This window comes from Anser brachyrhynchus (genome assembly GCF_964034855.1).
Source record: "Anser brachyrhynchus genome assembly, chromosome: 3".
Taxonomy (NCBI): domain Eukaryota; kingdom Metazoa; phylum Chordata; class Aves; order Anseriformes; family Anatidae; genus Anser; species Anser brachyrhynchus.
This window is the reverse complement of record NC_137696.1, coordinates 61,750,297-61,765,832: the sequence shown is the minus strand read 5'-3', so window position 1 is coordinate 61,765,832 and position 15,536 is coordinate 61,750,297. Positions and strand designations below refer to the sequence as shown.

Genomic DNA, 15,536 nt, shown 5'->3' with positions numbered 1-15,536 from the left:
AGTAGATTGTAGAAGTGATTTCAAATGTGAATTCTACTGGTGGGTTCTTAAGAATCAGTCTGGGCTTCTTCTGCTCCTTGTGTCATCATCAGTAGGAAAGAAAGTGCTGACTGACATGTTTTACACCATAACGACCTGACTGGAGCTCCCAGGCTGTGTGCAGTCCTGTCATGGAGGAGAAGGGAAGCTAAAATCCACGTTGATCCTTGTTAATCCCATGGGGGATTTGGAGCTGACAGAAGAAATGGGGTAGGAAAAAAGGAGTTAGTCGGTAATGTAAAAAAAGGCACACAGAAGATATGGAATAATATGGTTTTAGATGTCTTTTTCAAAGGAAAACTATTCTTTGGATTGGATTCTGTTCCACTGGGACACTGCACTTCTCTTTCAGTGGCAAAAGGCGCTCAATGTCTTGAGGTGTTTCATACCACACACTGAAAAAGTCTGAAAATCCAGAATTTTATGTTTTTATGTGGAAGTGTGTCTCAGATTAGTTCTAAGTATAGGCTACATTAAAAGAATGGAGAACCTTTCATTAAAGTACTGCTTTTACTATAATTTGGGTTGAAACTTGATTTTTGATTTTTAATTTCGATGTAGAGTAGTTCAAAATACATTCACTTTTTTCATTGTTGAACTACTAGAAAACTGCCTCAAAGTTTGTACCGTTTCAATAAAGCTGAACACTCATTTTCAATTAACAGCACTTAACCCAACTTATCAATATATCATTTATATATTTTATATATATTTTATATATATTATATTCAGAGATGCTTCATTAGATGTGATTCTCAGTAATGTGAGATTTCACAATATATGAAGAAATAAAGAATGCTTTTGCAAGAAGTTAGAAAATGCAAAGTGTGTCTGAAACACTGTGAAGGTGTTTCCTGCATAAATACCCATTTGGTAGCCTTCACTTACTGTACTTGCTGGCCTACCTCTTGGGAGCTGCCACAGTTCATGCTGGGGTAGCAAACTGCAGTTCTTCAGCCATGATAGAGGAATTAGTATCAAATAATACATTTTAAAAAATCTCTGTATAAGCAGGCTTGCAAATAGGTATTTTATGTGTGCAGAGATATGTATGTTCCATGTATATTTTGAGGGAGTTTGGGAATTATGAAGTAGTAGTGATTGTGATCAGCAGCAGCTCATTTTCCTACCATGTTGATACTAGAAGTGAAGAAAGAGAACAATATGACATTATTTGTCTTTATTTAAAGAGTTTAAGTGCCTTTTTCAGTATACAGGTGTGTAAGCATCAAAACAATCTACAAGGATTCTCTCCTGCGTCTGTTTTAGCGCTGTTCTGATGTTGGTGTACTTTTCCACCCTTGCAGTGTTTCTGACCTTGAAACTTTCAAGATCTTGGAGAATATTAGCTTCGTTTTGGCTTGGCAATTCTGAGAGCAATTTTCGGCTGCATGTTTTGTGGGTTTCTTTCATGCAGTGTTTTGCTTGCCACTAGTAAGCAAGGAATCACCACTAGTCATCCCCTGCTCTAATTGTACTGTTGCAAAATTTACACAGTTCCCAAGGGACATTTTGCATACCTGGAGCTAGCTTGTTTCTCAGTGGTTTCATGCAGAAACAACTTGTTACACACACACACACAAAAAAAAAATAGAAAATAATAAGGAATGGCCATGCTCCTTGAACAGATGCTCTTAATTCCTAAAGGTAATGTTTCAGTGGGGAGGTGGAACAATTGTTTACCACATGTTCTTTCAATTTACTACTAATGAAGAAAGCCTAAAAAGGTTGTTTTTAGTGTTGCTTCTTCTCCTGGCTACTGGGAGACAAACAACAGAGCTTCAGAAGGTAACACTGGCCTCATTGCCCTGCCTCAGGCTTACATGTCTAACATGTAAGACACACCAAGGCAGCTCCTTCCCAAAACCTTACCCTCTCTGACAGCCGTCACTGCACTGCAGCTACCATGTGCCCAAGCACTAGGCAGTGCCGGTGGGACAGCAGACCCGCCACAGGCTGGCACCACTTTTCTTTAATGTGGTTATGAGTAGGAAGGGTTTGCCTGAAAGTAGCAAATGTCTAATGCTGGTTTTGTTCTTTAAAGACCTATTTATGTGCAAGAAAATACCCAGTGAAATTCTGATATGCCAGGGGTACTTGTTAGGAGGAAGTTACTAAAAAACAGAGTGTCTGCAGGAAAAAAGTTAAAGTTCCCTTATTTCCCATGTTCTCTTAACAGCTTCTTCACTCCAAAAAAATAAAAAAAAGAACAATGTAAGTTCAAATGCAGATTTTTTTTTTTTTTTTGAATCTCACCCACGTAGCTCTCCACGGAGCTTCTCAGTGCTTTCCAGTAGCGGCATGAGGGAATATTCACACAGAAAAATTGAACAGATGTGAATAAAATCCTTGTTGGGTTTCTGATGTAACAGTACAGTGGCCATGCTTAAATACTTGTCAGTTACCTTAACATCTAAATTATTCTTATTGCTCAGTGTTTTACACAGGGCATATTTAGGGAATAATGCAAATACTAGGGGAACATTTTAAAGCCCACTAACTGTAGTTTTTCAAGAGCTATTCAACACATTTTTTTTCTTTATTTCCTGCTTACTGAAGCCCTTGAGACGACTTGCTCTGAAATATAGATGAGAAAAGGGGTTTCCACTCCCAAGTCAAACAATGATGTGTGAAAAAACACGTAACAAACTACAGCATTTCATTTTTAGTACTTCCTTAAAAAGTGTAACATGTAAACCACCTGGGAAGTCTGACCACCAACCTCCTCCCACCTTCCAAAGGAAGGGAAAGAACCAGCCCAAGGGCAAACAAACTCCTTGGGTGGCTTTGCAACAAATCAAATCTTGCAAAATCTTTGCAGCAAATCAAATTTCTCCAGTGTTGTGCTATGCATTGCGTATCTCCAGGGGCTCTGATAAAACCGAGAGTTGCCAACCTGCTATTAGGTTTAGGAGCATCAAGCAATAAACGTGAACCTCTTTGAAGGACCTAATGACTACTGTGTACCTATTGTTCTTCTTTTTAGTGTAGCTTTTAAGAGAATGAAATCAGAAATCAACAAACCAATTTTCTGTGCAGTAAAGTGTTATTCCATATGAAGTCGCTGGGCAACACTTCCTGGCCCTTTTTAAGGTTCCTATAAGGCTGGGATACTATTCAAATGCCTAAGAGATCAGGAAGCATCCACAGAAAAAAAAAAGTTTGCGATAGGCATTTTAGAAGTCTACTACCAATTCTTGTTTATACTGGGTGCACTTACCACCCCTTTATCATCCTGAAGGAGATTTGTGTTGGGAATAGTTTACACTACTAAAGAAATGTAAGGCAAGCGTAAAATTCAAAGCCTATACCAGTGTTTTAAACTATCCCTACTCTTTTCTATTTGTTTGACATGGATCATGGAGTTTCCAAGTTTCTTTTGCTACTTAGTGTTTTGTGTAAACTGTATATGGCTTTATCAATGGTTATTGTGATTCATTTGTACCATACAAGAAGAGAAAGAGATAGAATGGGCATTTCTAGGTGTTTAAGTCTATGTCTAATAGAAATAGAATGAAGAAAGAAAATTGATGTTGTTACATATTAGAAGAGCAATTGCTGTCTAGAAAATCACAGGCTGTACATTATTATGTAGTTTTAATAGCTCAGTTTGGGCCTGAGTCTAAACTGGCAAGAATGATCTCATTTGCATAAATTATACTTTAATGCTTTTAAAAAGCTGTGATGCTAAAGACAGAAAGCCAGGCATGCTTCCGTATCTCTGGTTTCTCTGTGGTATTTTAAGAAGGCGCTAGTGCAGTCAAAAGGAAAGCTGATCACCCTTCTTCTGTTGACAATTAATAACGCTGATTAGGGATCTTACCCCAAGGAAAGATGTGTAGGCATTTGCTGCAGTCCTCTACTTACCGTGTTATTTTACTGGACTACAAAACACTTTTATTTCCATAACTGATTCTGCCATGCCAAAATCTCTCTATTCCAGATTCTGCCCTCATTGGTGGTGAAATAGCAACTGGTGAGGGAAGCATGAGCGAGCAGTACAGCTGACTGCTGATCTCTCTTTTCCAAGGAGAGCCCTCCCTGGTTTTCAGTTCACACTTTGTGATTTCTTTCATTGGCCCTTTTCAAATTCAGTTGGTGTGATTCTGTGCTAGCGCTAGATCCCACATAAAGCCAGTAGTACCATGCCAGTTTGCACTTATGGCAGTCTGCTTTTAATAACAATTCACTTCTATATGTAATGCCTTTAACCCTCAACGATGCTCCCAAGTGATATATTTATACTTGCACTTAACCACAGCTGTCTTGGGAGACAGCCAGAAAACTTACCTTTAACTGCACAACGTGTACTTAGATGTAATTTTGTCAAGGTCAGAGTGTTTTTTTTTACTTTGTCGTGAAGCCATCCAGGAAATGAGTGAACCTAACTGTGCAGCCCAGCCAAAACCAAAAATACATAGTGCAGGAAAATAAAGATCCACTGGGTTCATTCTTGTTTTGCATAACATTTCTTGGTTGGGCTCATCTAAAACAGCAAATTATGCAATTCGTTTCACTGGCTTCCCCCTCTTAGTTCCTTTTTTGCTTCTATGCACAGTATTTTGATAAAGCTTCTTGTTTTCCTTTTTGACTCACCAACCATTTCCCAGCTTGTCCTCTAAAATTGCTCCTGTGGCAGTGCCACATGTTCTCATGTCCTTCTCTGAAGCTTCAGAGACAGAAGACAAAAGCTTAAGGAGAATCTCCTTAAATGGGAAAAAAAAGTTTTGTTTTCAGACTTGTTTTTTGTTTCCGCTGGTGTGTATTTATTTAGTGATACTCTAGATGTCTGTAGCTACTCCATATTTTCAAACAATTTCCAAGGTTTGTTTGCAAATTTGACGTTCCCTTTGGTCTGTAATGACCCTAGATAGGAAAAGCAGCAAAAGAGGGACTCTTCTGGTTTTTTATGGTGCTTAACCTTATATTGTTTAACCAAATCATCAGTGTCTTCAAAAGGTTCGCAGTCTTAGGGTAATTCTGTGCAAAGAAGTGTAAAAGCAATTCCTGGTGTCCGTTTTCTTCCTCGAATTCCAGACCTCAAGTTTGTGTGAAGAGGTGGTGGAAGAGTGGCATTTGTGCCATTTTGGCTCGGGAACAAAAGAAAATAAAAGTACTGGACTCCCAGAAATAATCATTATGTGCTGCCTCTGAGCAGCCTGTTCAGCTTGGCTTTTGAGGGCAGTACCATGACTCTGGCCCTAACAGTAATGAACCATGCCACAAGGAAGATGGGATTATAAGCGTAAGAAAGGCAATTCTGAGCCTTACATAGGCAGCGCAAAGAAGCAGCTCCTTGCAGTGGCCTTGTAGTGCATGGCTGTGTGTGACCTTGGCAAAGCCCAGCTCAGGTGACGTTTTACCAGTAGTACAGTGTAGGAATAGTAGAGATGGTTCTGAAGTACCAGAGCAAGAACTGCTTATTAATCAAAGAACAAATTCAGAAGCAGCCAAAGGATCTAAATAGGAAGTCCTCATAATAACTTTTTTTATCCAAATTGTTTATTTTTATAGTTCACTTTAGTTCAACAGTTCGTTTGCAGGATTCATTTTATCCAAATGAACGAATTGTAAAGAAAGGCAAGGTGAACCATCCAGACACTGGGAGGGATCTTCCCCAGGGCGCTGTGTTGTCTCGTGTCTGGTCATCCTCTGGGACAGGCTGGTTCTGTAACGCTCTGGGTTTTGTGCACTTCCTTTACCTTATGTCTACCTTGCGATAGTGCTTCGCTAAGCAGCGTTTGCCGTCTGTACCTCCAGATGGCTGCAACCAGCTAGGCTGATCTCGTTGCATCCATTGGCTGACTTTGGTAAAGGGACAGATGGCGCATCCCCTCTTTTCCTATCTTTACCTCCATGGCAAAGTCAATTGTTTTATGCTGCTCCACACAGAAATCGCAGATCAAAACATGCCATTGTGTTCAGTGCAATGAGGTTCAACGTAGTTCTGGGTGATTTTCCTTGCTGTAAGACTTCTTTGGAAAAAAGTATTATCTAATCTTGTTCGTGTGCCTGAATCTCCGTGAGGTTTTATGTCCCAGTTGGTCGTAGCAGGTTCTCAGAGACCCACTGTAATAATGCATGACTTCTAGGAAGCCTATAGAGAAGAGGATACTTTGCTTCCATTTTCCCTGCTGTTCAGCTATTCCTATCTTGGCACTCATGTGTCAGCAGGTGTGTAAAGAGCTGGGCTGTGCCAATGCCAGAAGAGAGACTTCTTGTGGGGTACTTTACACTTGCAATATTTTTCGGGCTGTCCATCATACCCTATTTTTTTTCCTGGCCTCTGCGTACTAGTCAAATGGTCTCCGAGCTTATTCCGAGCAGGCACCGATAGCTGTCGTAACAGATGGGCGAGTGTGCTGGAAACCAAGAAACTATGTACTGTATGCACGCCGAGGGAACAGCGTACTGCTTCGGATCATTCACATAACTGTCTGACCGAGGCGTGTGTTCCTGGGGCTAGAACAAGGTGCCACCGATAAACTGTAACCTCGGTTTTAGCTTTACAAACTCAGAAGCATATGAAACGACTTATACCCACGCTATCACACATACTCGTAATTTGCTGACCTCGCTGTGCTCACCCCATGTTTCTTGCACTTTCTCTCATCTTTTCCTCCAAGATTAGTCCTAATCCATCTAAGTAAGATCATGGGCCAAATCGGTTCAGATGTGTATGAGTACTTCCTTGCTGATTTCAGTGAAAGTCATATCTGTTGTCTCTCAAACTTGAAACTCAGACATGTTGCTACAGTGTAGAGATCCCCTCAAAATTGTCATTGAAAAGCTCCTGGCCTAGATACCATTTTTTACTGCTGCAAGCAATAAGAGCTCAAATTCAAGGTAAAAAAAAGCAATTGCGTTTTAATTAGAAGACTACAGACTGTTCTTTCCCTAGCTAAGGTAAGCTAAAACTATTATTTCTGTAATTTTCTGTGGTTTTATATTCTCTTTGCTTTTCAGACATCAGATTATCTTTAATGAATTAGTGACAATTTGGCAAATGTTGAGCCTAGCGCAAACTTTATCTGAGCCATCTGTCCTGCCCTCAGTTTAGAGAAAATAATGGTCGTTCTTTGGGCTCCAAGTAAATAGTCTCTGACAAGAGCTAGGGCAAATTTTGTACTGACAAGCGAGGGGAATACTGGAACTCTTCTCTGTGCATCTCAGTCCGTGAATTGTGTGCAGACTGGCTGAAGTGTTAATGTTTTTTTTTAATAATGCTATTCTGATGGCTGACATTAAAAAGTGCTAAGATGAGTTTATAGGCTTCCGTTCAGGGATGAATGCTTCATACTTATATGTTTTATGAATTCCAAGTGATATTTTGCCTGATTTTCCATTTGTTTTCTGTCCCATTAGTGGTGGAACATTATTTATGCACCACATCTGCTACTAAAGTACAGTACTCAGTTGTAATTTGGCCACAGGCACATAAGTCAAAAAAAAAAGATTTTTTTTCCAGGCTGAAAGTCAAAAAAAAAAATTGGAACAGTGAATGCAAAGAATAATCCAGGTTCACATTATTGATTAAAGCAAGATTGGGTCAAAGAACAATTGTACCTATATCTGTCCATAGATCATTTGCTAAATGCCCCACTTTGCAATCTAGAATATGTAGCTAATTGCTCAGAAACATTTATTTAATTATGTCTCCTTTTTTTTTTTTTTTCCTAGTTTGTCGTGACGATGTTTTGGAGCATCTATATCTATGACAGGGAACTGGTTTACCCAAAGCTGCTCGATAATTTTATACCAGCATGGCTAAATCATGGAATGGTGAGTAAAGTGATGCAAATGCTTCCTTGTGTAAATAAAAGTCTAAGATTCTATGTGTATGACTCTGTGTACACTTAGCACTAATCTTCTCCGAAGTGATTAAGGAACGTTGCTTGCAAGCGAGAATAACATCTTTCCTTCCTTGAGTCCTTGAGTCGTTTGAATCCCTATTAGGTTGAAACAATGTGGAGATTAGAACTTGTGCCTCCTACATCCCAGGCTAGTTTTGGGGGTGGGCTGTTTTCTGTGATAGGATACCCTTCCCAGAGTAATGCCATCCTGGTCATGAAGAAATTTAATCAAAAGATACTCTCCACAAAACAAAAGTGTTGACTTTGACAAATCTTGCTGCAAAATGACAGAAACATTTGAACGATTCTTTACAACTCTGTAAAAAGTGTTATTTGTGATGAAATATTTTTGGTAAAAATACATGTTCAGAAAATCTCTTTATGTTTTTTGGACTTCTGTGTTTGTAAAAAAAAAAAAAATCAAAATACTTTCTCATTTCTCAAGTATACCACACTCATAAAGCAGAACCTGTATCAGAGTTTTGTTTTTTTTAAATATGGAATTACATGCATTAAGGTAAAGGTGTAGTAGTTTTAAAATTGCTGAATCTGTACTCATAGAAGTAGTTTCTGAGAAGAAATTTGAACTTTTCATCCCTATCTGGTATGTCAGGTAGGACATTATTTCTCTCAACTGTATGTTTAAATGGTAAGGGGTACATTTTTGCAACAGGTGCTTACTACAGTTTATGCAGTATTTGGAGTTGAAAGGTGTAATGTTTGCTTCTTTTGCTCTGTTGGTGCAAAATATTTCTTTAGTATTTTGTTTTCCATAGCAAGACATGGCAAGCCACTTTACACTGTTGTTCATCAGTAGATGACAACAGAGCTTATCCTTCAGCAGATCCACAGCAGATCAAGATTTGTCCACTGCTGTTGACCTTGATAAATTGCTCCTTTGTGGAGTGGGGCTGATGGCATTGCTATATATTCATTCCCTAAATTGTTTGTGTTAAAGGAGCAGTATGAGAGTTCCTACTGGTAAGAGGAGCATTAGCTTCTGCTAGATACTGCACTTTTTAATGATGTTGTGAGAAGAATGGCATGATGATGTGTATGTGTAGAGCTGAGCAAAGAGACCGGTGACTCTTACTGTGTTTGTTTGGACTGTCCTCCTTTGAGTTTTGAGGTCACAAACCGAACACTTGCAAGTGCTACCAAGCCATACATACATTTTTTCCAACACCACATCAGTGCCAACTCCATGTTTCTTCCAGGTGACATTCCACATACTGAAAGTGCCTAACCTGTAACATTTTTCATGAAAATGAAGCATTTGAGAACAAGTGGTCCTGTGTATTCAGGAAGTCTCTTCTGTGCCATAACTAAAAGGCAATTCAAGTTCCTGTCGCTTTGTTAGAAGTACATAATTACTGGTAGATTTGAAGAAGTCTTCTGTTTGAAATTTTTGGGCATAGTAGCATTTGCTGAAATGAATTGCATGCAGTCATCTTAGACATCTTTATTTTCAGCTTTGAATATTGTAGAAGGCATTTTTGAAAGTTCTTTGTAAAGAAATTGTTTGCTGTGTCAGTCTCCATTTATCCAAGTGTTCTTCAGCTCAGTCACAGGGAAGGCTCATGACTGTTGGGCTTTTCACCACCTTTCAGTCCAATTCTTTTTGATGCTTTAGCCATCATTTTATCTTCACCAGTTTTCATAATAATTAATTCTGATGCATTGCCGGGGTTTGGGGGATGAGGATGGAGATTCTGGGGAGAAATTGTTCTTCATAAACTACCTTGAGAATGCTGGCCTCATTTATTAGCGGAGTTACAACTTTGACACGGTGGCTTTTAGAGAACATGATAAAGGTCCCCTTGGCTTTTGCCAAGGTAGGACCTCTAGCAACAGAGTTTCAGAAAAGTCAAAGTCCACAGCTATTGTTTTCTACTGAAGTAAATGTTTATTCTCATCTTTTCTTGTACATTTTGACAGCAGCTGTGCATGCTTGGTGATAATTTTTCTGAACTCAAGAGTGGCTGTGCTGAAGCCTAACCTTGTACAACAAAACTTACAGAAGAGATTCATTACCCTTGGCAGAATGAAATCAGACAGGAAGAGTTGGGTCTTTCTGTTACTACATTGTTGTTGATGAGTTCCTGTTCTCTGTGAACATTCCCTACAGTGCCTGGTGCAGCTCCTAATGATTTGAGCTTAAATGCTAATTTCACATGTAAACAGTCTGTCCAGGTTTTTTCCTACTACTTTCCCTAAGCACGTGCTTAGAAAAAATAGCCACAAAAAGTGGAAGAATTCAACTAAAATGGTAAGAAGGTCTTCCATGGTAAGAAGATTCCCTACTTTAAATGAAAAGTCATTTTTTCAGAAGTTTCTGACACTTATTATAACTAGCTGTAACAAGTTGCTCGACTGTCAACATCAGCCTGCAAAATCTACATGGTGAAAAGGAAAGATAAGTCATAAAATCTGTGGCTCTAATAATAGCAACCATTCTCAATAGTAATACGGACATATATCAAAATACTCTGGAGTGTGCATACTTTAAAACCATTTTAGGGTGACTATCTTTAAGGCTATATGAAGAAATTGTTTGAAGGGCTGGCCCGATTAAGTGCATTAGCCCAAGCAGAAGTACTCCGTGCAGCACTGTCTGCTGCTTTGTTAGTTTACAGTAATAAGTTCTCTTCACCCTTTTTCCTTCTCCCACCTTTGTATCCCTTCTCTGCAGTTAGAACTTTGTCTATAATTTAAAAAAAAAAAAAATTATTGAATTGATATTAATGTCTTGCTAGCACTCATACCACTCTTTCACAGAAACATTTTTTCAATATTAAAAATATTCCTAATTATAAAAAAAAAAAACAACTCTCTAGAAATGGAAAGCATAAGGGAAATGAGCCCCAGGGCTATGCAATCCCATTACCAATTCACTCTCAATATTACTCTTAATATTGTTTATAAAGTTTTATAGAAACGGAAGAAGGCTCATCACAGTACACAAATGTCAAATCACAAACTATTCACCAGACTATAAAATTGCCTTTGGTTTTTAAGAATGATATTTCTATTATATATATGCCATAATAGTTAAAAATACAATTCTTGTCTACAGAAAAATCTGTGTAGTCAGTGGCACTTTGTGGTACCAGATGGTACCCCATACATACAGATTTGTACACTTGTGAAAGGCATGACTAATAGAGTTGTACTGTGCCATAAGGCTCTTATATTTCATCACCTCAGTCAGTTGATTCATTCATAACCAATGGTATCACTAAGACTTGAGAAATCATGGGGGGGTCAAGGGCAGGGTCGCTGTTGATTTTAGCAGAGCAAGGACTTCATCTGTGTTTATTGCGTGAAGGACCACACCTGAATAGCTGATGTTAAGTTTCTATCAGTAGGAATAATCTACCTCTGTAAAGACAACTATTGAAGAATAAGGCTATGTCTAAGCCTGGGTCTGTTTCTGAAGTGTCACGTTCACTTCCTGTATTTATTAGGTATTATGCAGACAAATTCATCTTTGCTGGCTACCATTTTAGCTGCCAAATTACTGAACTTTTCCATCAAAGATGCTGTTCATGTTCTTGAGACTGTCATGCACTTTGAATCCGCATCAACCCCTAATTCCATAGACCTATTTTCTATGAGAAATATTATTTCCCTATTTCTGATGTCCGTCTATGTGATCTACATCAGTGTTAGGCATTTTTAATTAAAGGCTAACCTTCAGTGATTAAAACTGGTATGTCACAGTAATAGAATTCATATCTGTTCATTTGTTTTACCCTTTTGTGTTGGGACTGGGTAGGATGATGCATGGAGAGCATCTGCTTCCAAAAGTGATATTCTCTCTGATATTAGCACAGACTATAAAACTAGAGGTTGCCCTTATTCTAACTGATGCCCACATAAACAGATCTGTAGTCTGAATTAATTTAAGCTTGAGCACTGTTGATTTTGAGCCAGGTTACATGGCAGGATTGCATACAGTATTTATCCAAGTTAGCATACCATTTCAGCAAGAGTCCTTCTGTGTTTTTCATAGACACTGTCCCAAATTCCTTTTAAAGATGTGAATCATCTTTTGTTTGTGGCAAGGAAAGTAAAATACAGAGATAGAGTTTACTTAGTGAAGAGTTTAATGTCTCTGGAGGTCAGAAACAAAGAATTGTCTTCATAAGAAAACTCTTTAGAGGAGAGAGGCTGGGGAAGGGGAATACAGTCAGACTCTGAGGAGCTGGAAAATTGATTATTGTATCGGTTATGTGCCACTACAATCTGTACGCACTCTTTCCGTTCAGTAATCTATTCTTTTCATTCCACTTTTTGGAAACAAAGGCACTCGAGGTTGCACAAAACCAGGGACAAATAGCAGACACAAACAAGAGAGGAAGGAGCCTGTCCAAGTGACACATCTTTTCTTCTTTGTCAAGTTGCCTCTCTTTTTCTTTCTGGCTGCTCAGCTGAAAACCTCAGCCCACTGGAGAGTGGTACAGAGTCCTTCCCGCCACCTATCCGATTTTTGCTCTTCCTGGCAGTCTTGTGTTAGATTCAGTGGCCTTGGCTGGTTTGTTCCTTTTTTTTTTCTGGTTGAAAGCTTTTTTCCTTAATGATTCAGTGAGCATAAAAATACAAAAGCCACACAAAAATTAAAATTCGTGTTAATCTGATCTGTAGAGATTCAAAGGTCTAAAACTGGCAATTTTTGGTGAAGCTGCCTCATCCTCATTAGTCGGGTCAGTTGCTACAGCATGCTCACTCTGATGTACAAACAAGGAGATGACCTTTCTTTCAGCAAAGTGTTTTCATCCAGTGTGTTGTCCTAAAATCCTATTCATAAATGACTCATTTGAAGTAGTGTAGTATAGTATTCTTCTTGAGGATTTCCTAATACACCAACATCCCATATGTGGGCTATTTTTACTCTATATACTGCACCTTGGTAATGTCTCACGCTTATGTCTAGAAATCTAACCTGTTCCTAGATTTGTTTCTCAATCCAGTTTAGGGCTCTCAAAGATATTACAACTTAAATGCTCTTCTTGAATCATCTGTAGTATTTTCTTATGTTAGGTGTGAATAAGATCTTCAGTGCTCCAGGAGGTAGTTGCCACTTGTTACATAGCTTGCAAAGTTTTCTGGTAGCAATCATGGAAAATTTGTAGCTTAATTATAAACTTCATTTCCCACAGAATACCCAGTTTTAGATGGCTATGATTTAAACATCTGTCTGAAGAAAAGAATAGCATTGATGTTGGTCCCTTGTGGACTCAGAGTATTTATAAAAAAGAGTGAGAATAATCTTGTTGGATCTGTACACTCCTTGCATGTTCATACTGTAGTTAAGCTGCTGTGTCTGGTATCTGTCCTCATTATCTGCCAGCTTCACAACTGGAGCATGAATACAGTAGGAGCAATTATCCCCCCACTCTGGGGAGAAGAAGAGCAATCGCATAAAAATGTTGTGTTTTTTTTTTTGATTTTCTGTTACTTATGTGAAGGGCCTGGAAATTGGTTGTATGTCAAAATTTGTGATAGCTAGCACTTCCAAATTGAGAGAGGCTTCTAGATAAAGAAGACAGAATTACGTGGGTGGCATCCTCTGAGACCATTAGGAAACCCCTTTCACCTAATGCAGTAACAGCACGGTGTTTTTTGTGGAGTGGGAAGCTGGCCTTAACAACGCTGTATAGCTGCCAGAGGAGACTCTTCACAGTAAGTTGAAGACAGCTTTCTAACTGAGCACAGGTGCTGAATGTTTCTGGTTATTTGTTATTTCTAGTAATCTACAAAAAGCGCACACACAGCCTCCTCCCCACACATAAGCACCCAACACACAGTAATGATAGACCTTTAGTAAAATATTGTTGAGTTTTTATGTTAAACCTGTGAGCTCTGTTCTAGAGGTGAGCATTACAGATGAAAAGCGTGAGAGCCAAGCTCCCCAGATCAGATGTTTTTCTGAAGCTTGCCTTCCTTTGTTGACAAGGTGATGTAACTCAGCCTGTTAGCACAGAGGCTGAAAGCCCGTGGTGTCCACACCGAAACAAGGACAGTGGCTGTCAAAGGGGAAGAGAGCAAAAAAAGAGGTTAGGGAAAGATAGTTGGACGAGAGGAAAAGATAGGTATGAGGAAAGAAAAGAATATAAAAGTCAGTTGATACTGTTCCAACCTAAAAAGAAGAAAAAAAGGCAGCTGAGGCAAGTGAATAAAAAAGGAACCAGAAAGTAATGTAAACAAAATGGAAGAGACAAAATGATAAAGAGGATCTCGGGGAGGGGAAGGACGAGGAAAGGGGAAGCAAAGAAAGAAGGAAAAAGTTAAAAAAGAGGAAATGAAGAGTATGAGTAAGAGTTCCTTACCATATCTTTCCATCACTTCCCTGGGAAAACTTCCCTGCAATCTGCTAATCAGAGGAGGTGAGAGCAAGGAGATGGCTCAGTGATGCTGCTGTTGAGAGGGGTGTAATTGCTTCTGTTGCTGTTGAACATAGGTCTACAGGGTAGACGAAGTAATTTTTGCACGGTGAAATGCCAGGAGCTTCAAATCCTTGTAAAATATTTAGGGATAAAACCACGTGGAACTTGTTAGTACAAGGCCTGTGTTCATACGAATTTTTATTTGGGTGCTGTCTGTAGAATGGCACAGGTGCCTCTGTACCTCTGTTTTTACCTGGCAACGCAGTACACTGTCTCGGCTGACCCTCAAAAATCTGACCCTCCAGACCTGCTGCTGAAAACAAGCCTGTTTAGAGTGTGTTTTATTTTTCCAAACTAGCTGTGAAGTGTGAGTTGTGTTGCATGTTACAGCAGTCAAATGAGCTATTTGCTTGCTGAGGGATGCGAGCATGCTGGAAGATCACGTTTTTAAGGCACCAGTGCTAAGACAGAGTACTGTCTGCATTTCAACCCTTTCTGCTTTAACAGAAAAAGTCATGGGTAACCCTGAACTTAATAATAGTAGTAATAGTAATAATAAAGCTCAGAAACAGATTTTCAAATGAAGTTGCTCATAGAAATGTTTGGTAAAGCGATTACTATGGGCGCAAAACAAACGACCAATGAAAAGCCCCAAAAAGATGTCCAAAGGGCGTCTGAGACTTTCTGTCTTCTTCTGGGTGTGGAGAATGTACAGAGCAGTGTTTTCCTAGAACCAGGGTTTGGCCCTGGAACGCTGGGTTTGTTTGTTAAACCAGCAGCAGAGTGGGACAGAAACCCATTCACTTCATCCCCATAACTCTGACAGTAATAAGAATGCCAGTTTCGTTTGACCATTCACGTTCAGGGCAGCTTATATTGCTCACCCCGGTCACTGCTGGAGCCATGCACAGTTCTTTCGGGGTGCTTAAGCTGGTACATCTTTCTGTTGCTACCACACAATATCTCAGATATGCGGTTTGCAGATTATAAAATAATGTTCAACTTTTAAATCAGTGCAAAATGCGTCAATAATTTATAAGCATTTTGATAACAATCTGCATGCCCTTTTCTCTCTTAATTAAAATCAGGTGCCTGCTTTATCTTTCAGCATAATAGATTTCTGTTTTTTCTCTTGTGCTTTTTTTTTTCCAGTGAACATAGGCAGATGATAAGATCAAACTGTGACTGATACAGGATTGTGATTAACAATAAGTATATTCAAATAGCGTCTTTTATCAAGAAAGGAGAACATTTC

General features: G+C 39.1%; 1 protein-coding gene across 1 annotated transcript in view; it reads left to right on the top strand.

The window, feature by feature from the left end:
* AIG1 (androgen induced 1) overlaps positions 1 to 15,536 on the top strand; it is a 123,146-nt gene that overhangs the window by 36,962 nt on the left and 70,648 nt on the right. Inside the window, exon 3 of the mRNA XM_080584045.1 lies at positions 7,720 to 7,821. Within this exon, the coding sequence (XP_080440171.1) occupies positions 7,720 to 7,821 (102 nt within the window). The remainder of the gene's footprint in view (positions 1 to 7,719; positions 7,822 to 15,536) is intronic.